Source organism: Urocampus carinirostris, chromosome 15, assembly GCF_059441175.1.
Source record: "Urocampus carinirostris isolate Australia breed hairy pipefish chromosome 15, RoL_Ucar_1.0, whole genome shotgun sequence".
NCBI lineage: Eukaryota > Metazoa > Chordata > Actinopteri > Syngnathiformes > Syngnathidae > Urocampus > Urocampus carinirostris.
In genome coordinates this window covers 14407129-14431549 of record NC_142363.1, presented here as the reverse complement: position 1 = coordinate 14431549, position 24421 = coordinate 14407129, and the positions used below count along the sequence as shown (strand labels likewise).

General features: G+C 39.6%; 1 protein-coding gene across 2 annotated transcripts in view; it reads right to left on the bottom strand.

Moving 5' to 3' along the window:
* The window catches only part of LOC148351641 (cysteine-rich motor neuron 1 protein), a 51671-nt gene extending 28441 nt beyond the window's left edge, over nt 1–23230 (bottom strand). The window contains exons 1-4 of one of the 2 annotated variants that reach the window (XM_088355134.1): nt 22765–23230; nt 15601–15759; nt 14053–14226; nt 5586–5828 (exon numbers count right to left, since the gene is read on the bottom strand). In XM_088355134.1, the coding sequence (XP_088211260.1) occupies nt 5586–5828; nt 14053–14226; nt 15601–15759; nt 22765–23062 (874 nt within the window). In that variant the 5' untranslated portion in view covers nt 23063–23230. The remainder of the gene's footprint in view (nt 1–5585; nt 5829–14052; nt 14227–15600; nt 15760–22764) is intronic. The other variant, XM_088355135.1, reaches the window with a different exon arrangement.
* Between the last annotated feature and the right edge of the window lie 1191 nt (nt 23231–24421).

The following is a 24421-nucleotide window of genomic DNA, read 5'->3' as shown; positions in this document are numbered from 1 at the left end:
AAATTTTGAAATAACTGACCTGCACACCATCACATTTTGGCACCCTATATATAGATGTAAACCGCTGAAATAGTACAGCGAGACCATTGGTCACAAAGTCCATTTCTCAAGGGCAACTATCCAACATGTTATGGAATTAATTCATGAAACGAGCTTACCAGCTCTAGAGAAGACGGAAACGCATCTTGATCTCTTAAATTAGGAAATTGGGGGGCGGAAGTCTTAGAATTTAGGAATTGGCTTGGATATAAACAAGCACAGATAATGTATTTAATATTAAACCAGGGGTGTCCAAACTTTTTAAAAAGCGGTCCGGATTTGGTAAAATCCGAAAAAGTGTGAAGGCTGACTATTCCTCTTCCTAGTTTGTGTGTAAATGTTCTATTCCGTATCTCCAGCACGCCAAGAACTTTGACATTTTTATTGTTTAATATCTCGGGCATCCATTCCATATGGTTGGTGTAAAGTGTAAAGAAGAGGCGAGCAGTTTCTTTTGAAATGAAAGTGGAATAAGAAATCTTGATAAAGTTGAGAAAATGGTCGAAACCCATTTTATTACGGAGGAGGACCTCTGGTAGCGCATCTTCCAAAAGTAAGTTAAACTTAACCTTATTTATCTTTATAGAGCATATTATTTTATGAAATGTTTATTTTTTAGTACAAAACAATACAGGTTACTTATATAAACCTTAAACATACATACAAAATATAGCACTGAAGCAACTTAAGAACAAATTCAACTTACGAACGATCATTCGTAAATAGGGCAGCGTCTGTAGTTTCGGATTTCCGTGAAAAAATATTCAAATTTCCACTTTTCCCGGAAGCAGTGGCGTGTACAGTCAACTTTTCTCTTTTTATTTACAGTTGCCATGTCGGAAATAAGGGGAGCAAAAACTTTCACTGAAAGCCAAGGGCAAGTTGGCCAAATAGCTAAAGCCATCATCTGGTGAAATCGTGATAATAAGTTAAAATTACTTATTAAGAAGCGACTTAAGTCAAAGTTACAGTGCATGAAGGTAAAAATGCACGGGTTCCCCTGACGTTGTGTCCTAAATGCGGTATTTTGAAGTTGAACGAAGTTGAGTAAAGTTAGTAGAGTATGTCGCGAACCGGCTTCTTCGGCTCGGCTCACTAAAAAGGCTCGGCTCTTTCGGGTCCTAAACGGCTCTTCAGGTTGTTTTTGCTTCTTTAATCCCAACATGACCAAATATTAAGTAAAATTATGCACAAAATGACTTAAAGGAAGGGGGGAATAGAACAAAAAAGAAAAAAATACCAACATTAAAAAGTAGTGAAAAGCTGAGAAAAAAAGAAATAAAAAGAAGAGAAAATAAGAAGAAAAAATGTAGAAAAAAGCCAGAAAAAAGGAAAAGAAAGAAATGTAGGAAAAAAGTAAATAAAGAACAAAAAGAAAAAAGTAACAGCTCAGAAAAAATAAACACAATAAGATTTTTTGAAAAACTGAAAAAAGAAAAAGTTTGTGTTGCATTCAAATAATTTCCAATTGTATCAAGTGAATCTTGTTGCCAACGATGTACTTCCACTAAAAAATGCGAATAAGTACAGTTGTGCATCTTACAACCGACTAAATAAGCCCCCAAAAATGTTAATATTATGCGAGAAAACATATCAGGAAATAAAAAGAAATGGATATCTTGTGAAAGAATTGTCAGAACAAACGACGTTGGTAGGCCGTACAACCTTTGCAATAGTACATGAGTCAATTCATTCAAAAGAGAAAAATAATTTTGCATTGCCGGAAACTCAGCAAAATGTAACTTGATGTCAAGTTTTGGACATGTTTGATAATTAATTATCTTGCCACACTTGGGATTATGGTGGCTCACTGTTGTTTCAAGCGTTGCTCACCGACTTTGTGTGAACGCTCAGACCCACGGAAAATTAGAGGGAACATTGCTAGCGGGCCACATATTATCAATTTTATGACAGAGGCCGTGGGCCAGTAAAATTTTGATCACGGGCCGTCAGTGGCCCCTAGGCCAGATTATAATGATGGAAAAAAATGTTAGTATGACCTTGTGACCTTGTAACCATACCATAAAATTTTTAAGTACAGTCTTAACATTTATTTAAGAGCTCCAGTCATTGAAAAGTATGGAAATGAAATTTGAAAACTTTATTGGTAATTGTGTACTGTATGAAGTTTTTGGTATGGTTTTTTTTTCTTTTATTGAAAAAATATTGGTCATTTAAAAAAGGGAAGGCGAAAAAGGGTTAATTTGAACCTATGCCATTTTGTTTTTTGGGGGATTACTCTGCGTTTTTTTTTTTTTTTTATGACCAGGTGAAATTAAATTGTGATTTATTCATGTATTTAAAAAAAAGCCACTAGATAATTCATGTATAGCAATATTTATATCCCCTACATCAGGGGTAAGCAACTACAGCCCAGTGGCCACATGGGGCTTCCCAACAAAAATGGTAAAAATATGACAGTGTAAATGATGTTGAAAAAGTACTACTACTAAAAAAAAAAAGTTGTATTGGTGCTACTCTTGTCTCGTGTCGGTTTCTTTTAAAAGATGTTCATGTATTTTATTAATCTTTCAAATGTAGTGCAAAAAAACAAACACTTTTGCATTTTGAGTATTATAAAAATTTAGTGCTTACAAAGGGGCATAATGTAATAGTTTTCTTGCATTCCGAGTGTTTCAAAACCAATGTTTCAAAATGAATCGATTTATTAACTAATATAAAATGAAATACAACAAGGACGTGAAGATGTCCTCATGTCATAAATACATGTATATTTGATAAATCGGATTTGAGACCGTATCAGCAGTAAAGAAAACAAAAAAAAAAGTGTTCCTAGCTCTTCTGCCAAAAATCTTAACCCAATGCGGCCTGCAACACAAAAAGTTTGGCCACTTCTCCCTGCCTCACATAAATGCAGTACAATTTTCCTAACAAAGAGGCATACGTCATAAAATATATTGGACCTTGGAACTATCAAACTCTTATGAATAATTACACGTTTGCCAGATGTTTTAAACAAGACACAAGCACAATTTTATATAATATATGAGAACCATTAGTGTGGCTCAGGAGGTAGAGCGCTCGTCTTGGGATCAAGAGATCGCAGTTCGAATCCCGGCTCCTCCGTGTTACATGTCGAAGTGTCCTTGGGTAAGACACTGAACCTCCAATGCCCCCAATAAGCAGGTCAGCGCCTTACATGGCTGCACGGCCGCTATTGGGATATGTGAAGCACACTGTAAAGCGCTTTGGGAAGTCTTGACTTGAAAAGCGCTATATAAATGCAGATCATTTCATTTCATTTCATCATATATGCATATAAACCCATTAAAATAGTACCAATAGTAATTATCCATATGGAAGAGTTACTGCATTTGCAATTGTGTAAAATGTAATAAGAGATCAAATTATTTAAAATTCATAAAAAAAGAAGCTTGACACTTATCCATTGGTGGAAACCATTCGTGGGTTGTCTGTCAAGCTCTTATAAGGTCACCATCGTTCACAGGCTGAGAGTTCACACCAGAGCACTGGAAACAATATGTTTTACCCTTGGCAGTCATAATAAGAATTCCCAAGGTGGAATACAGTAATGACATGTTACGCTCAACAAGAACAATTTGCTTCCTGAGCTCAAAATTCTTGCTCAAAACAGAACCTCGGGAGTCAGGACAATGTAACTGTCAAGACCTACAGCACAAAAACACAATACTTTTCCATCAGATCACACACAGTCCTTGCTCTGTACAACAATGATCAGGCTTTGAAAACAGGTGGAACAACGCGTCACGGATACTCGCGCAACCGGACCAACCCATGGCCAAGTGGGACAAACTTGGAGCCATGTGGGTGATGGAAACATACGAGTCATTCCAATGGGACAATGAGCACATGTTGTGTGTAATCCTAGTCTCTGGCATAATCTTAGTCCCTAGAGGTTTCTTGTCAATTCCTTTTGTCGGGTTTTTTTAACGCTAAAATAAAAGTAAAACTTTTAATTTTAAATGACACACAACAAGAGATTTCATAAAGACAACAATAGAGGGCACAAAATAGACTGATTTTAACCGAGATGAGCGCTGACAGCAAGACTTGGTGTGTGCCCTCATGAATGTTCCAGTCTATAGAACTTTGCATCACGGAGCCCAGGCATGCAAAGCTAACAGACAGTAAGGGCTGCACAAAAGCCATCAAGCCTTACGCCCAAAGAGCAGCGGACACTTGTTATCAAAACACTGATCCCATGGCCCCTGCAGCCACCATTCAGCCCCAGCCAGGCTGCCGGACTCAATTACCCTCCCGACTGGCAGATTGGAGCACATAAAAAGGATTCCCATCAATGAACTGCTGAACTTTTTCCCTCTGGACGTGTGACCAGACAGGAACACTTTGACACTGCAGTTTTGTTGAACAAATTCATACACTAAGCACTTTACTGGTCAGCGGGCTTGTTAAGTCCATTAATTCCACGACATGGCATCCATGTATACATATGCAAGGGACAGAATGGGAATTTGTTCTGTTGGTAAAACAGGGAATATTTGTTGAGTGGCCAGAGTAAACAGCAGGTCCTCTTATAGCCAAATACATGAAGCAGGATTTAGGACTTCAGTTTCCAGCAGTGTTGTGATGCTAGGCTGCAGCAAGGCTCGAAAAAAACAAAAGAAAGTAAAGGAAAAGCTGCATAAACAGCAGGAAAGTCTTTAGGGAAGTTATCCGAGACGCCCATTGTATTTCCTGGATGAACCTTCTATGAAAAATGTTAACACTCTACTGAGGCAATTGCTTAAGTCATTCATCTTTGTCAGTTCTGTTAAAGTGGCTGCAAAACTGATTACAGAACTTCTAGTTTGGAAACTGACATGTGTTTTGTTGCAGGATTGTAGTTATTCTATACACTTAAAGATTGCTTTCATGATATAGGGCTAAAATCTAAAGAATTTGCTGTACAATTTCAGACTTAATTCATAGGATTGAAAATTAGGGGTGCAACGCACATGTTTACTAAATACAATTGCTTACTTGTAGTAAGTTACCTCTGTAGAATTAGCATCTACACATAAGCCAAAGCCCGGCTAGCAGCTAGCAAAAATGGAGGGACAAACAAGCCTCTGAGAAAATGTCTTTTGGGTACAAGTTTGGTATTGGCAGAGCTCGAAACTAAGACAGCGCTCTCCTTCTCCTTCGTTCTGGTGTGCAGTACGAAAAAAAAAATACCAGCGTCTCGCAAATATACTTAACACGGGGTGAAAGCCAGCTAAGAAAGTCTTCCCTGATGTTTGACGTGAAAGACGCAACAGTTTGTGAGTCAACACGACAGCCTAGTTATGTTTTATATCCATTTCGAAATTATCCAAAAGAGCATTTTTGTTTTGGATTAATATTTTTTTCTAAGCATCATTATTGAAAATGTGTACAGTCCACAGTCATCATAAACACAGATGGGTCCTTTGCCAATCAGGGGTAATAAGGAGCATGAAGGAATCATTTAATCCAAGGAGGTATATCACCAACCTCGTGTGTCAGAACGACACCCCCTAGGTGGATAGAAATAATTTGTGTTGTGTGTAGTAGGGTAAAATCACCTTTCTGGCACTCAAAGACATCGCAGCAGTCTCCAGGCCGACCGCTGGCCTTGCTGACTGGCACTGCGCGCTGTCCTCTGGGACAGTGGGGCTGGCGGCAGGTGCCAAAGTCACAGGTACACTGTGGTGGGATGGAAGGGCAGCAACCAGCAGGAGGCATGTAACTCTTAGTCAAGACCGAGCCTTTGGGGCACGAAGACACCTGAAGAGCAGGGCAGGTGATGCCGACGCACCTTAGAGCCTCTGAAAATGACACAAATTAATATACAAGAGGTTAAAGATATGTTCAGTACACTTATAGTACACAAATTGGTCAACTGAAAAACAGGAATGAAGTTTAGTGTATGTCAAAAGAGGTCCAGTCTTGTCTGAGTCACAAATTTGAATTAAAGACAGTTCTGAGTAACAAAGGTTCCGGTCCAAGTCTTGCCGGGTACATAAAGTCCAAGTTGGAGTTGTACCCATTTCACACATGTCTGAATCAAGTCAACGTCACAGCATTTTAAATTCCCGTCACATTAAAGTGCACGGAGTCCAAATTTGAGTCCTCAAGTCGTCACAAATGTTTGGCACAAGTTTAACCAAAGTTTCAAAAGTTGGAGACCATCTGAAATCAGTTTGATCTTGAGTCACTGTTCAGTCTATTGATGATGTACATCTAAGTTTTAATGCTCTCAGTCTGTTTATGTGCCCTTACTGAATGGCAAGAGGTCTATGGGGCTTTCCACCTTTGCTTGGAGCAACAAAGAACTAGTAAGCTTTTATAAATGAGTACAAACGTGTGGTGTGTTGGCTACCTCTAACCCAATAATCAGGTGCCATTACAAAGACCCTTTTCCCATTATGACTAAAAACGGAGTTCACACCAGCATCCATTACAAACCCTACACAGTTATTAGATACCCACTTCAGCCTGTGACAGTTTTATGGCGTCCTGTCAGGGGAAATGAGGGCGCCACTCTAGATGTGACAAGGCCCTCACGTACCCCGTCAAAAGGGTTTCGGATCCCACCCTGCATGACTGAATTGACCAAAATCCAAACAGCTCCTCAACAGAGCTTTTCTTCTTCTCCCTACTCTGCTTCACTTGGCAAGTGTTGGTCCATACATTGGCCAGAGCCAACATAATAGGTCTTATACCCCGTTTGGGGAGCGAGGGTCCGGGCCTTCTGCAAATCTGAGCTAAGGCACTCAAAGAGGACATTTGCTGGAGACTGCTGAGAAGAAGAAAAGTGGAAGGCCTTTCTATACCAACATTGTTGAAGGACAAACCCCATATTACCAAGATTGGATTACCCCTACCAAACGGATTTCTCTATTCTAGTTCACAGTGCTCTGGTAATGTAATATAATGGTAAAGAGAGGGAATAAAAGCACACACTCATACTCTGCCCTCTAATCATCAATCAAGTAATTTCAAAAATGAGATCCTGGATTGAAATCTTGGTATACGACATACAGTAAATGACGAGATGATTCGTCACCGTCTTACAACCCACAACTGCTCACTTTGTGCTGGAATTTATAGGGGGTTTTGGTTACAGTCCCAGTGCTTGATGAGAGTCTGAGGCAGAAGCATGCTCCATCTGTTTGCTTCTGATGATATAACTGATCCCTGGTATATAAAGAACTCTGACAGGCCTTCAGATGCCTGTCAACAAAAATAGAGACAAATACTCCATCCCGGCACCCCTGTAAACTAGAACCATTGATCATGAAGCCCATTCATTCCAGCCTTACCAACAAACGTCTGCTAAGATGGTATTGAAGTAACTACTTCTGAAATGGGTAGTGTTATTCAACTACTGTGCTTAAACTAGGAAAAGCGAAAATTAAAATGTTCCATTTTGCTTTTATGATATTTTTCTATTTACTTAGCCAACATAAAACTACTGCACTCATCGAAAGCTGCGGTTCATTCGACATTTTTTGGGCCTTTTTCTTCAGTGGAGTTAAATAAATGTCCTACAATGAGTTCTAGTTCAGACGACCACACATCATTTCAAGACAGATTTTGCATATGAAAACCTCCAAAGTCATAGAAAATGCCCTGGAAAACCCTGTCGATTAATTCTATGTCTACCCGAGCATGTTGATTACTCTTTCACAAAGATAATGGATAGGGTGAGAGTGCGCTGGGAAACGCAGCTGTCAGACACGCCATTGTCATTCAAATGACAAGCATAAATAGAACCCATTTGGGAAAACCGTCAGGTCCTGGTGCGTCTAATTAATATAATTTTCTGACTGGCACATTTTCAAACACAATAAAGGACAAGAAAAGTCAACAGCAAATGGATTCTATGTCGTTTGTGTTTCCTCACTGAGCATGGACGGCTGTAATTACAACTAATCTTTGTGTCGTAATAGTGGCCGTACTCCGGACACAAAAGGCCCGATTTGGCATGCTTGATTGAGTGCCTCAGCCAAAATCACATTCAGTGCTTTTGTTCCACACCGTAGAGGCGAAGGAGAATAGAAAACATCAGGGTTGAATGCAATCTGCAAAAATTAAAAATAAACCTGTCCCTCACTCCCAGGCATCCACAATGATATCAGAAGCCGGGATAAGAAAATTGCGCCATTACCGCAGAATGGGCTCTTTTGTCAACAATGCTTATTTTTGGCATCTCCGCCACTCATTGAATAAAGAATAACATCTGATTTTTTTCCCTTGGCTCCCGAGCAGGGCACAAGGAGAGCAGTCTTTTCCCCGGGCCCGATTGCTTCGGCTGGGCAGAGGAGACTTGTGTTGACAGCCTCCGTTTACTCATGGAAAAAGCGCACAATGCCAGTCCTGTTCGCCGCCTGACTTTGGAACAGAGTCAGCGAAGAACAAAGCTGTCTCAGTCCAGCTGCCCTCTGTGGGTTTTTGGTCTTATCCTAAGGTTCTATAAAGCTGTGCCACAATGGAGATGCAACAGGCCGTCAAACTGCGGGGGCCTGACGAGAAGTTACAGCTGGGGAAGTTGGCCCACGGGAGCAGGACACTTCCAGGGAAACTGAGACAGAGGCCAGTTAGGCTGAGCATCTCCTGCTAAAAGCCAAACTGCACAGACTTAAAGATTTCGCCCTTCATCTGTGGTCAAGATGAGCATCTGGGCAGCTTGGCTCACTTGCAAAAGCGGAAAAGGGGCTCAGGAAACTACCAATCGTGACTCAGCTGTTTTCTGTCTTGTTACCTGAGGACCAACTACTATGATGCCATTTTCAGTTGACAGCAAGTTGCTAAATTGTGATTTCAAAGAACTATTTACTGGTTCTGTTTTGTTGATGATATTGTTTGAGAGAACTGCACTCTTGTTCATTAAAAACAAAACAACCCCCCCCCCCCCCCCCAAAAAAAAAAACGGATTAGAATAGTTAGCAATACTGATACCAGGTACTAATATTCCATTAACATAGAACATCTATTGATTGAAATCTGCTAATTGAGGGCAGACAATTGGGGATTGGCCACAGTTGTGAATACAAATAACTTAGAACTTAAAATGGAAGTATCAGTATTCACCTAGCCCTAAAAGTCACACGAGTTAATGCAGTTTTTCATAGAAAAGAGCAAAGAGATGTAGTTTCCACGGATTTGAATATATTTAACTTTATGTACACATGGATGGTGTAATGATAGTCTGTGCAGCCCTTTGAGATTTTTTGTGATTAAGGGCTATGCAAATAAACAGGATTTGACATGTATTTTTAACCTACGGATACATAAAAGTGTTTGGTATATTCCCCATTTATCTTAGCGCTCATAAATAGTTAATATAGGGAAATGGTGATTACTAAGTACACAAGGATTTTTGTTAGGCAGCTGGTAGAAAATGGCCCCAGGAGATTACTACATATTTCATTCACTAAAGCTTGTTATATCATGAATCTAATTACTTCTTTTGCTGATCAAATGGTTTATTTGATGAATTTAAAAAAACAGCTTATTTAGTTTTGTTCAAAATATTTGTAAAAGACCGAATGAATATGGGCGGAACGCGGGTGGGTGGTTAGTGCACAGCCCCGGTGCGGAGGTTCAGGGTTCAATTCCAGCTATTGCAGCCTCTCCGTGTGGAGTTTGCATGTTTTCCCTCCGGGCACTCCGGTTTCTTTCCACATTCCCATCAAATAGCCGGTCCTATATTTCAGGGTGTCCCCTGCCCACTGCCAGAAGATGGCTGTCATGGGCTCCAGCACCCCTGAGACCCCAATGAGGAGAAGCGGGGCAGCTAATGGGTCGATGGATAAACGAATATTTGGTACGTTTGTGAAACAAATGTGTTGAATACAATTTCATGTCAAAAGGTTGTTAGAATTTAGCCTGCACACTTAAAAAGGACAAGTTGTTTTCTATGGATGTTTACTGTCGCTACAGAGTTCAGATGACTTTCGCATGTAGAGGTAAAGGTTAGCAGCAAACTATTTTTAACTCCCAAAAGTCATACTATTTTAATCAACACCTTTGTTACTGTGTTAATCAAATGCTAAGTTGTAAGGTATGAGTTGATTTATTTAAATGTTAAATCAACAAACGTCTGAACAAAAACCTGGAAAATCCTCACGTTAGTGCAGCACTGTGTATTTTGTCATTTTAAAGTGCATGCTTGCTGCTACTGCTATCTGCAAGAGCACGATAAGGTTCTATTATGACGTGCCGCCAATTGTATGACTTCTCTAAACATTGTTTGCGCTTGCCCATATCAGCAAGAAGAAGGGGAATTCCTTCCAAAGAGCAGTCGGAGGCCTTATCGGGAATGACACATCAGCTCCTCTAGAGTGTCAAAAGGCCCAACAGAAAGAAAAACTCATCAAAATGTTTGGCTGCACTCTAGATTTCCTATTTACAGTGTCCGTCTTACACTTATCACATCCCGGACATGAGGAATTGTCTGATCGTCGTGTTGCCTCACATCAAATGTTTGCACCCTCGTTACATCAGCGGTCCGCGAAGCAGTTGAGAACAAGATTGGAGTGAAAATACAGGAAGAGGTCAGTGAAGGTGCAATGTTAAGGTTTTACATGGCTAAGAGAACATTTAGGTTGAGCGGTATGAATGAGCAAATAAAACAGATTTAAGAACAAAGAATGGGAAGGAGGTGTCTAGATTAAACACTGCAAATGCAATTTTTTTGCCCATGTTTTTAATCATTTACCAGTTAGAACAACATAATCAACACTATCGCTTTTCTCCCTTTAAAAACACCTTCTGATTTAACAAAAAAAAGATATACTACTTTTTCAAATGTTAAAACCTAGAAAAAATTTGACTTGAGACTAGTATTTTAGTCGATAAAGATACAATTTCATTAAATGGGTTTTGAAACACAAAGTATTGCAAAGGCCTCCGTTTTAAGCACAAAATGTGATCATATGCATTTTTTATCGTAGTACATTTTATTTAACTTTTTGTTCAGTGGCCCAAATTATAAAGCATAGCGGGCCATGGTTTGGCCAGCCCTGCCTTAGATAAGGCATTCAAAAAAGGTTCCAGTACTTGTACAGTACTACTTAACCTCAAGGACTAAATACGAATTCGTATGTACTCAGTTTATTACCAGTATTATTCTCAATCTGGTGTCAGCAGAAAAGGGTTTTTTCCTGAAATTGTGGATTAATCAAAGAGAAAGAATGAAGAAAAGAAGCAGAGGGGGAGAAAGAGAGAGAGAGAGAAAGAAGAACAGGTAGAGAGAGAAATGTGGTAGAAAAAGAGAAAAGTGGGAGAGAGAATGAGAGGAAGAGGGGAAAGCGATAGAGAAAAAAGCAAAAGTGAGAGAATGAGAAAGGGATAGAAAGAGAGAAAGGAAAAAAGTGGGTGAAAGGAGAAAGAAAGATAGGTGACATACATAAAGAGAGAAAGATAAGCGAAAGACAGGAGGATAAGGGAGAAAGACAGGAGAAAAGGGAAGAAAAAGAGAGGGAAAGAGATACACAGGTTAAAAGAGAGAGAGAGAGAGAGAGAGAGAGAAAGGGAGGGGGAGAAAGGAGAAAAAGAGAGAGAGGAGGAAAAGACAGACCGATAAAAACACCTTTAAGCCCTCTAATAACAGGGTAACTGAAGATCTGACAGGAAGGGTGACTTTCAAGAAAGGACCACATACACTTACAGTTTTTGATTAATTAGTAAAATAAATACAGGGTCTTCAATGAAAAACTAAAAAATAATCCAACCTCTCTAACCAAATCTTCATAAAGGCTCAATTCAAGCTGCCATTTTCAAACTGTAAATTTGGGAGGATCATACCTGTAGATTATTTTTCAAAGTACAAACGCTTTACCATGTTCTAAAAACAATCCTTGGTCGAAGCACGATGGCCTATCACAAGAGGCAGACTTTCAACCATGCTGCTTCGGTCTGCCAGTAAATAAAAGGAAGTTCCTCTTGATGGCAGACAAAGGAAAATGTCTGGCTGGGGCGCAGCAAGAACTAGATAATCATCACACACGTGCATAAACACAGACGTTCGGGTTCAAATGCGCCCACAATGTACAGTATACAATATTTACAGTAGCGGCAAGGAAGTGCACTTGCCTCATAACTTGAGGCAATAAAAGAGTGTTTGTCATACGCTGCTAAAAAATTTTGTTTACACTTTTCGCCGGCGTGAGACGAAACTGTCAGCAGTCAGGCGATGGAGGAAAGTGCTTTTATTGTCTCTACAGGTTTTAATGACGGTGCTTTTGTCGAACAGAACTTCCTGGGGGAAACAACCAACCGCCGCCCCGAGTCACAAAAGAATGTTTTTTTTCTTCTTCTCCACTTTACAGTTTATATTCAACAAAAGTCCTGTTTTGTGACCACACATTATGGTTTAAGTTCCTCAGTTGTTTTTTCACCCACTGGTGATTTCCATCCATAATCTTGTAAAAATCCCATGGCAAAGATAAGAAAATAGGTGATCCCTAAATGGTAAAATCTAAAATGTAATTATCAGTTGGAAAATGGCCCCAATAGAAGTTTAATATAATTTCATTAAGAATAAATACAAAATTGTCATCATTCACTTAATTTGATTATTTTTGTTATTATCATAACTTTATTAAAAACATATATATATATATATATATATATATATATATATATATATATATATCTGATTTCTAAAACAAAATTATTTCAAATTGACTCATTCGAGATAAATTTAATGTAAATCAATAACTATGTTTGCAAAAACATGCCAACAAATAGCTAAGAAATTATTATTATTTCCCAACGTAAGCAAATGCACCGTTTTTGATTGTACCATTATTACAACTTAGGCCAGTACCCAAACACTACCTTGTAAATATGTTTGCCCATTTATCCTGACATTTTCTTTATTACACATTTAGCCTTAGCAGCAGGTCTCATTTTGTTGCAACCAATGTTCACTACACAGTTATTAATTGATAAATCAATATATGTTATGATCTGAGAAATGACCAGAAAATTTGAAGAAAAATGAAATCAAGAAACATTACCATATGTGACCATAGCAGTATTAATTTTAGAAGAGAAAAAAAACAATTCTTTGCTCACTATTTTAACGACAACGTAATTTATGGAATACTGGGCTCAATTCCTTATTTAAATAATCATTTGAATGATTCATCTCTATTAGGATCTCTTTTTTTGGAGATATTGGATTCGTTTTTAGATAGTTTTATCGGGATAACAGATGAAAAACCTCATCAATGATTAGTAATTTGAATGTTGCTTTATGTCAATATAGAGAAATTCCTTTTACCGTTTTAAGGGTTCATTTTATTTTAATTGAGACACATAACATCGAGTGTGAATTATCTAAAGCTGTGTTTGGACGAGAGAGGGAAACATCCACAGGGTTCCTACAGCTTAAGGCAAGTTCAATTCAAGACTTTTTAACACCTTTTGAACTCAAGTTTAAAACCAAGTGAACTGAAAACAAACAAAACAGAAAACGTAAATATTTCTTGCACACAATACATTGTGCCTCATTCACATTACCTGGCGCAGCTTTTAGCAATCGCGAAAAACCTTCGTCGGACAGCCAATTCTCATTAAATTTAGACTTTCCCATGGTCCAAAGTAAGGCTCTCTGTCCAAAGTGGCGATGTGTATCGTGGGTAGAACTAAGGCATGCGTCCGTTTTGAAAGGCCCGACTGAAACCACATCACTGTTTTGATAGTTCTGTTATTGTGGTTACGCGATGTTGCCATGAAAGTAAATCGGGGAATTATCAAAAAAGACAATTAAATCTTTTCTGTTCAAAGTCATACAAATCTTTTTTAGTGTGTTCACATTTTTAAGACTTTCAAAAATTGGATTTGAGACATTTCAATGGCAATTAAGGCCTTTTAGGATAATGAATTTAATGTTTGTCAGTTAGGATAGCCCATGTGTCTTCGGTGTCAAATATGCCGATGGAGACCACTAAACTCTCGTCAACAAATAGAAACCTCTCTGATTCAACAAAGTTGTATTTTGCAGCTGGACCTGTTGCCAGCGCAACTGAAAGTTACCTGCGGCTTCTTGGCACTGGCTGCGGTTGATGTAAGCAAAGTGGTGGCTGCAGCTCTGAGACTCGCACACACAGCCGTCGCTGGTCAAGTTACATCCCGAGAACATACAAGCCGGGTTGGAAGGCCCCACGTATTTCTGCTTCGGTCCGTCACGGGATTCTTGCTTCCGACCTTCTGGAGAAAAAAAAAGGCAAATGCCATTAATGAGTCATGAAACCCTCAAGTCTTCACGTGTGTGATTCATCGCTAGGAAATCTAAGTAGCATTAGTCACTTACGGGCAACATGTGTCGAGGATTAAAACTTTTTACAAGAAGTTTCAGGAGTACATCTGGCTCGGAGATAAAACTAGGGGTTATGGCAATCTTCTGAGACTTTCTAAATTTACTATTTGCGAAGACGAAGCAACACAGCAAGTCAATTTTGAGGTAAAGTTTTGCCTACAGTTCACACTCACTGTGTTACACCTACAGACCCCATTTTGGTTATAAGTTTCTGAAGAATCTTTTATATGGAAGCTCACAATCTATGTTGACTGTTTAGACACTTCATTAAAAAAACCCACAGAACAAATTGTACACCCAAAAAATGCCAGGCAAGCACCCAGAGCATTTTAATGGCTGAGTGGTTGGGGTTGGCTGATCTCTGTACACATAGCGCACTCCCCTAAATACAATACCGTATCCCATTCTTTTGCAGTATTTTGTAACTTTTTAACAAAATAACTTTTCTCACACCTCGTTTTAAAACCATTATTTGGAGCAAAAATGTCGGTCAAAATGAGCCTCAACAATCTTAAGTAATTGCAGGAGAGAAACATATTTCCAGTGGTACAATATATTTGTCGATTAGACTTTTATACTGAGTGGGCTACTCAAAAGTAATGTCTATTTATTATTTTCTGAAAACAGAATTGTGTAATTTGGCCATTGTTGTAAATCTTGATTTTAAGTATTTTGTTAGGATTAGTAATCGAGTATTACAACATTTTAGAAAGAAAGTTGTTCCCCGTGATTTAGGATCTGGTATCATCTTTGAAGAGCGGGAGAACGCTTTATGCAGACAACAAAGTCGACCAGGTGATGAATCGAAGACAGATCAAGAGGCTTCTCCTGCTACTGGTATCCATGGAAACAAGTACAGTTTTATGTGGGGGAGCAAACCCCTACCCAAAAATCAACCTGGAGGGGTTTGGATGCCACCAGGATGTACTTGCCTGAGGCACACCACTTGACCTTGTGCCCCTACGACCAAGGTGCTTAAGGGATCCGTGAACCATGAAAATGTGTCCATATTGAAGAAAGGATCTGGCATTATTATTGCATAGATTTGATCAAATAATCAAACGTCACACAGTGAAATAAAATGTGCTGAAAAATGAGTCTTTGTCTGGAGAGCTGGTTTTGCTAGATTTTGTCTTAAAAAAATTGGTGCATCTCTTCCAAAAAATACCAAAATACTTTGCTTTCATGGCTTTTAAAGTTAAAGAGGTTCCCAACCCCTGTCTCAGAATATTATGGATCTGTTCTAAAAACCTAAGAGGACTCACCTGCGTGGGCCTTTATACAGGTCTCCTGGTCTGGGTAAGTGAACGATCCCAGGCATGTGTGTCTGGCATCACATACACATTGACCATCTTCTCTGTCGCAGCCCATGATCAGCGGGCATCGTTCATCTTCCAGGCCGGCCTCAGGATGGTCTGGAAGAACTGCAGGTGGAAAAACGATGAGGAAAAACAATGAGCTAAGAGATAATTTGCTTATAATTACGAACCCAAATACAAGTGAAAGTTTCAGGGTTGGCACTGGTTCCTTTCAACCAGTCCTTCGGAAATTTGGGTTGCATCAAAAACGTAGTACGGCTGCACGTCAGGCAGAAGGAGATCGAAAAAGTGCTGGCAAAACACGAAGGTTAGGTCTTATTTTTAGGTATCGACTTTAGTTACCATTTGTGTGGTATCAAGTTGGTTAATTATAAGTTAATAGTTGGTCCCCAACCTCTTCATTACCACAGACAGGTTGAATGTCTGACAATATCTTGCAGCCCAGCCTAATAATTACATCAACAATGTGGTACCCTGCGTAAAAATATTTTGATGGTGAGAAGAAAAAAAAAAAATGCCTTTTCCTATGTCATATACATTCCTAGGGGTATAGACGTTATGATTTAGCGTTCTCACCACAGCGATCCGATTGCATTACCACTAACTCCAATACTGTGCAAACGTGGTCAGTGATGTATTTCGACTGATCAATCATTGCTCAGATACGGAATTATACGACCGAAAACCTCATACTTATTTTCTGGGGTAAAAAAATGTGTGTCATACCCTGGTAAATACGGTATAAGGAAAAAATAAGGCAACCGTTTCTCTTTTTCTGCAACCCGGTACCAAACAACACATGGCCTGGTACCGGTAGCAGCCCGTTGGTTGGGGACCACTGACTTGTTAGACTCAAAATTAGGAGAGAATCCATCAATTAATTTTGAGTTTGCAAAGAAAACAGGAGAGAACAGTACAAAACCCCTCAAGATGCAAAATAATTCTGGCCTGTTCTAAAGTTTCTGCCCCTACCCTCTTCTTTTTATTAAATCTCTTATGTTACAGAAAGCCGATCCGCCCTAAACAGTGTTGAAAATCAAAGAACAGCAAAATGATTGGCCAATAGTGACAATGATGTAAACAGTGCACAATAGCCAAAATAACAAAACAGTATGCAGTACTAGTCAAATCAATGAACGACTCTGGCATCCCAAATTAATCTACTTTCCACATGTCCAATAGTAAAAACAGAACCTCATTCTTCATTCTAAGCAAGAAGAATAAAAACAATTCTGAAAAAGATATTTGATGATTTACTCATCATTTAATTACAAACTTTTGTCCAAAGTTTGCATTTTAGTTTTATTAGATCTGTGACTTGAATTTTAGCTCATTTACATTGGAGTTTTTGAGCTATGTGTACGCTAGCAAGTTGATGATTTCTACTGAGCTGCTTTGTAAACAAGTGTCGTCTAACATAACGCATAAATTTAACAGAAAAAAAACTGCTGTCCACAGGGTAATTTATTCAATTAAATCTCCTTTAGCCAAGTAGGATGGCTGCCAGGCATACAGGACTGAAGATACCTTGTGAGCATAGAAATAGCAGAACACAAACTTAAGTTCTTTCAAAGTCGGTACTACTCCAAGAGTTTACTAGGGATCAAATAATACAGACTGAAAGTGGGAACTTTTCTGTAAGGTTGCCCTTCATCTACCCCTTGTAGTGCCGTGCTACTCCAACCAGCGAAGCTATTCCCTTATTTTAGTTGCACAACATGACACTCCTTCTTAAAAACACCTTCACTATACCAAGCCCAATAGCACCAAAATGATCACACCAGATGCAGTCCTGTTGCCAAGCCCTTCCACAATCTTGGACCAATCCCAATAAGCAGTGTGGAGGAATGACGGAAGGATGAGACACATTTTTGAATAACCACCAAAACTCTGCAGAAATAGAGAAAGCCTTCACATACAAATTATCCATTGTATTCCTTTCCTACGAAACGCATGACTAAAGTCTATTGCATAGAGCAAATTACCCTACTTCATAGTTGTCAAAGATCAACAGGATCGGCAACAAAGTAAACAGGATGAGACAAAGTGTGACGTTTTCCCAAGCATGTGGCTCCCATGCCTCATTAAAACCACGATGAAGTGCAATGAGAGCTTGATCCAACCATCCAGCTTTAAAGTTGGAATGATGCATATTGGTCTGTATTTATATTTGAAGACTCACAAAGACTTTAAAGAGAATGTTGGATTTATTCATTTATTATCTATTGTTATTGTTTTCCGACCATAAATCTGATTGACAGGATTTGCTGAATTCAAAAAGATTAAATATGATTAATTGACTGAATATAACAGGAACCAGAAAAGCCCCATGGGGCACTCCGATTCTAACTCGGTTCATTCATAAAAACACTCTCAAAGTGCTTCAAACAAAATCGTTCTCTATTCCCAAAGAATTTGACTTTTGAATACAGGAATGACTTGGAGTTGAGTCGGCCACCTTACGTTGCCCCTCACTTGGGCAGGCCTAATTTGAATACGGTAATTTCTGCGATCCACTTAAGTTATTTTCCAACTCTTTGGGAAAAAAATATTGCAAAGGGTTTCTATACACACACGTACATTTATAAAATCCATGTATACAAGTCTGGTAGCTGTCAATCAGCGGCTCATTTCCACCAGTAAAAAACATGAGAAGTAAACAAACATGGTAAAGTTTGAGAACGACGATTCCAGGACGAGTCCAGGATAGTGACATGGATATAACAACTTATTTTATCTGTTATCACAAAGTCAAAGTAGGGCTGCAGCAAAAACACATTTTTCTGTTCAAATGACCTGTCAATTTCTTTGCTGATAATTTGAGACAATTTAAAAAATTTTGATTGAATCTGTGTATTCTTAAGCAGGATAGTTTAAATCCAATTTTAGAACTCAAATTGTAATGCAGTTATGGTTTTGTCAAAGAGCAAAAGTAAAAAAATGTGAATGAATGAATGTGAATAAAGACCTCCCAAAGCGCTTCACACTAACCAATTGACACACCTTCCCATACCGATAGCAGCGTCAGCCATGCAAGGCAACCTGCTTATCTGTGGCATTAGGGATTCAGTGTCTTGCCCAAGGACAATTCGACATATAACACAGAGGAGACGGAAATCAAACCTGCGACCTCTTAATCCCCAAGACGAGTGCTTTACCTCCTGAGCTACTGCCGCCCCGATAATATCAGCCATCGTTTATAGATAACAATAGAAAAAGCAAATATACTCTGTCAAGAACCTGAAATGGAGATTCTCGCTTCTTAAAAGGGCATATAATAGATTAATCTACTTTTTAAAAAATGGGTTCGATAACACCTTGTTTCATATCTATACTGATACTCAACTTGAGAAGTCATAGATTCATCTACTTTGAGTAAAAAAGTTAACTTCTCCTCCTACAAAGAAGCCTGGCATTTTCAAATAAATGCCGTTAGACTGAACAAGTTACCTCTATTTAACCTGAGCTGGTCTGCACCATTAATAGCCCTCTCGGGCAGCCAGCAGAAGCAGTCGTTTCAATAAACTAAAATCCTGAACGCTCTCTCTGATTTCCTTTCGCCCTGAAATGAGCCAGGTCTCGACATTTTTCCATCCGCCGTTTCCCTCTCACCGTTAATGTGTTTTTATATGAAATGTTTGGTACTAACGTGCCCGTCTAGAGAAAGGGTAGCAGGAGTCCAAATAGTCAGTGAAAGACTGGACATTGTGGTCAGGCAGGGTTTGTATAAACAAACTACTCTGACCCGGCTATCTGGGATCTGGCCTGGCACGACTCTGGCCAGGGCCCGTGGCTCGTCCCAGGGGGATCCCTGGCTCAGCCGTTCAGTCTGCTTGTCTTGGCATCCACAATCGGGACGAGAAAGCTGACCTCTGGAGGCCCTCTGGCTGATAGGGAGCTAAAAAGGAAGTCTTTGAAACATTAGATAATACCAGAGGAAAGAGAGAAGGAATGGCATGCAAAGGGCAGTGGACGGAGCGTCCAAGCAAGACAGACGTTGCATGGCAACATATGCAAAGAAGCACAAATGAGCACTTCGATTCCAGAACTTCCAAACAAATCGTTAAGTGATGACTAGATGATTTTTTTTTAACCTGCCTGATGGGCAGATCTCAGATAAATCAGGAATTCCTCTTGACCAATCCTTTGAAGCTGCCATTTGTACACTTCAGACACGTCACGTAAACGGAAAACGCTACCTCACTCTGGCATTCTTTGCATATTTTACTTCTGCGTTATGTAGACAATTTATCTGAACCACCATTTGAATCCCTTTTTGCTTATTTTCCTGTTACTTAGCATTCACTTAAGCACGCATCTGCTCAATTTTTGCATATTTTGACGGCAGCATGCTGAGTAACAGTGGTATATTTTTTATCCGAAAAGGTCAAGATAATGCAAGATCACACACACCTACGCAATAATATTGTTGCGGGTTTCCGATTGGGAATGTTGTCGGATTGAGATCCGAATTCAGGTTTTTAAACCCATTTTAATAATCGACTCATACGACCAGGGACAGGAGTTAACTCCTCTGGAAAGGGTGAAGCACAAGCCACATCACAAAGAAAATAGACGTCGTCATCACATTTAACCATTGACTTGAAATACAAGATGATTTCATTGCGGCCACTCACCAGAATCAATATGGACTTGATTCATCCCCAAGGTTGGGTAGGGTTACTTTAACTGGATTACTTTCAATTACTCCAATACCAAATATGCTAATAAAAGACAAAATAAACTAAATATGAATACAATTACTAAATTTTGTGCAGGCTTGGGGAGTAACGGAATACATGGAACGGCAAAAATGATGTTGGCAAGCTGTTTGGATTTATTTTCATTTTGTTTCTGTCGCATTTTATGTTAGTTTTGCCGGAGATCAAAGCCAGGAGAGAAAGCTTACCACGTCTTGTGAGTCATAATTTTATTCATATTTAGTTTCTTTTGTCTTTTATTAGCATATTTGGTATTGGAGTAATCCAAAAGTAATTGAAAGTAATCAAGTTAAAGTAACCCTACCCAACCCTGTTTATCCCTGTTCGTAAAATGCTCTTTGTTGTTGCCCCTCTTGCGAGTTACACTATACATACACACACACACACAACTGTGGAACTTTCGCCAGAGATCCAGAACAGAAACTGAAAATATCGCAGAGAAATCAACCAATTCAAGTGAGGCCTCTTCATCAGATAGCCAGAGTTGGTGTGTATAATTTGTGTCAGTACTGCAAGCCCTCAAGTCTTTTACGTCCAAGGTATTAAAGGGGCGCTATTGGTTTACATGAATGACAATTCCGGTTATGAACGGACTCACTGTCATGATCACAGTCAGATTACCTTACACGTTTTTACACCCTTAAGTACCCAAATATCTGTACTGTTAGGATCTTAATTAGACTATTCCCATCATGGAAAGCTACTGATTGTGACCACCCGGAACACCGGCAAAGCAGAGGTGATCGGAAACATTTACCCCCTACCACTGATTGCAGGTCTAATCACTTTAAGACCTTTGCAGCTTGAGGAGGGAAATCTGGGATCATTCTTCCTACTGTGGCCCCTGAAAACATACCGGGAGGTGTTGCCTTACCCCCACCCCGACCCTTGGGCAGCATGCACTTGCGTGTGACTTGAGGGTCGGCGGCATGCGCCGAAAAAGCCTGAGGCTACGTGAACAGAACCCAATCAGAGGAGGTCCTTATTCAAAAATGACACCCTCAAAGAGGTACAATCATGAGCTGTGGCCTAGGGGTTGAAAGAATCTCGCTAATTGTCATGGAACCTTGATCTGGACCACCCTTGCAGAGGGACGGTTGAACGACTGGGTCAAGGAAAGCAGGCTGGCACAGAGAGCCGTCAGTCATCTTCAATTGGGCTGGATTGAATGCAGGTGGAGGGTCTGGTTGCTTTTTCCTCAAAAAGGGAAGGATAACTTACTTGTATTTTATATGTCTTACTTTGAAGTTACACAAACGCAGAACGGCCGATCAGACTTTCAAAATCTCCTATGTACGGTTTCTCCAACTGTACCCTATCGCATCTTGTAAGTTTGTCAAAAGCTAAACTCGCTTGAACCTCAATTTAAGTCATTCCATTTACCAAACTAATAGTGTCATGCTTTATAACAGCTGAGCAGCCTGAGCCTCAGAGAAAAGTGCCAGAGAACCTGGAAAGTCTGCTGGCACGAAGAACCCTCGAGAGCTGTGGACCAGCGCCAAACAAACGGCGGGCACTACTGCCAAGGCTTGACCGCCTGATGTAAACAGTGGAGTACAACAGTCAAAAAACATGAGTTAAGGTTGACTTTATCTAATTATTGGTTGGGTCTGAAGATCAACAACTTACATCAATTACAAATCTTTATTTTTTTAAATATAAAACACACAATTGGGTGCGTTCACATCTGCCATTACTAATTGATAGTCTTTTGCTGACGGAATCCGAACCTGCGATCTCTTGATCCAAAGACGCTCTACCTTCTGAGCCGCTTTGTCTGTCTGGCATCTTGCTGGTATGCTGTGCTCATTTAGCACTGCATTACATAATACAGTGCCACCTAGTAGTCAAATAATATACATAATGTTCCTTTAAAAAAAGAGTTGTACGATATTTGGAACTTTCTTATTCTCTGCCGCCATCTCCTGACGTAAAGCTATGATTGCAGCCTTAGACAGCTCATGATGCTTGGGCAAGCACGTGCAGTTCACATCCTCCCTGGGTTTTGGGTTTGCATTTGGACTGTACCTGAAGAAGGCCTCTTATCAATTTCACCACACTGACAAATAAAAATGTTTAAAGAACAGCATGGACGAGCATGACATCACTCTTCAACGCTCCTTCTATACCCCCTCCCCATTCCTCGTACCTACTGTGTTCCGCCCCGAACAGATAGAAGCAGATGTGTAAAAGATAAAGCATAAAGAATCTTTAAACTCAATAGGGCAATGTTGGCAGGTACTTAATAGAGAATATTGTACTTTTAACTATCAAGGGGCACCTCAAACAAATCGCCACACCGACAATTTAATGTATGTTATTTTTAAATGTTGTTAAAACAAAAATTTAGATCGATTCAAAGAGTGTATTCCCAGCATGTGCCACTCACTTTTACAGACGCCAATTTCAGGGATGACGGCAGCTCCTGTGGAGTTGACAGAAGCGCACATGAGCCCAAGAGAGCAGTAGCCCAGGGTCCAGTCGGCCCCCCCGCAAGGTTCCCACTCCAGGCGGGAGCAGTGCTGGCAGCAGCCGCAAGGATCCATGGCTGCTCTCCGGTCACCATCGCAGGTTTGTGTCGCCTTAGCCGGGCACGTCCGGAGGTGGCACGGTGTGCACTCGTCAGCCTCCAGCACCCCAACCAGGCACAACACCAACAACGGTAAAACGGACCTCTTTAGGATCATCTTCAGAAAAAGTGTATTAAAAAATGAGATGAAATTCGCCACAGCAAAAAGTTTGGGAAAACTCCTCTAGGTTTCCTCAACGCCACCAAATTTGAGAGGCACCACGATCCAAATGAAAGAAAAACAAATCTGGATTAGGACCTGCTCCAGACTCGCACGCGGACTCAACTGAATCCAAATTGTGAGGGTGTGGGTTTAGAAATTAGCGGCGCACGAACCCCGCCCCTTGATTGACACAACTACTGACCAATCACGTGGCGCCAAAAAAACAAAGTGGGGGTGTTCACCGACCGCGTGTTTCTTGCGCAATGACACACAAAGTGAGAAATTAACACATGACGTAAAAGTACTCACAGAGAGAAATTTCATTCAAAATAATTCACAGCGTTGAAAAAATTTTAACAAAGATAATGACATTTTCATACATGTCAACTTCCATGGCTCCATGCCCTTACAAACTGTCGTATTTTCTCTTAAAAAATCCAAACTAATCTTACACCATATTTTTTTTCAAACGTGTTTATTTATGTAGTTTATATTGTACATGTGTTTCCTCATATCATATATATTGTTAATTAACATTTTGTTGTGAGATACTGAGTTGCTCGACATGAATGAGGTTTATTATAAAAAAATGTTCAAAAATGAAGTCGCTTGGACGTTCACTGTAGAAGGAAAAAATACATGCAAATATAATTAAGTAGAATAATACATTTTATTATTCAAATTATGAATTCATTTTCTGCATTAAATTATTGTTGGTAATATACTGATTACCACAAACCTGTCTTTTTTTCATTTTCTCCTTTTATACTTTCCACCGAAAATGCTGATCTACTGGTGATCCCAAGAGCCAAGAAGAGATCCGCTGGTTTGAAAGCGTTCTCCATTTGGGCCTGCTGTGGAATGCTTTTCCCCCTGAGATTTGATCTGCAATCTCCATGGAACTGTTAAAATCTAGGTTTAAAACACACTTCTAATCTATAGCCTATGAATAACCTAAATTTTATGATAACAATATATGTGTATCATTTGTTATTGCAACATCCATTGTAGCTTGGTAATCCTGGAAGGGGGATTACCTCATGTGTGGTCCCTTCTCAAGGTTTCTTCATGTTCCTCATGTTGAGGTTTTTGGGTTTTTCCTTGCACTCATGTAGGTTTTAGATGAGGGGATGATGTAATAATAGTCTGTGATTTCCAATAATCTGTGGTCTGTGCAGCCTTTTGAGACTCCTTGTGATTAAGGGCTATACAAATAAACATGACATGACTTGACTTGACTTAAATATTTTTCTTTTTGGGTATTTTGATTTGTTGTACAGTTTGAATGAACTGCTTACACAAAGCACTCAAAAA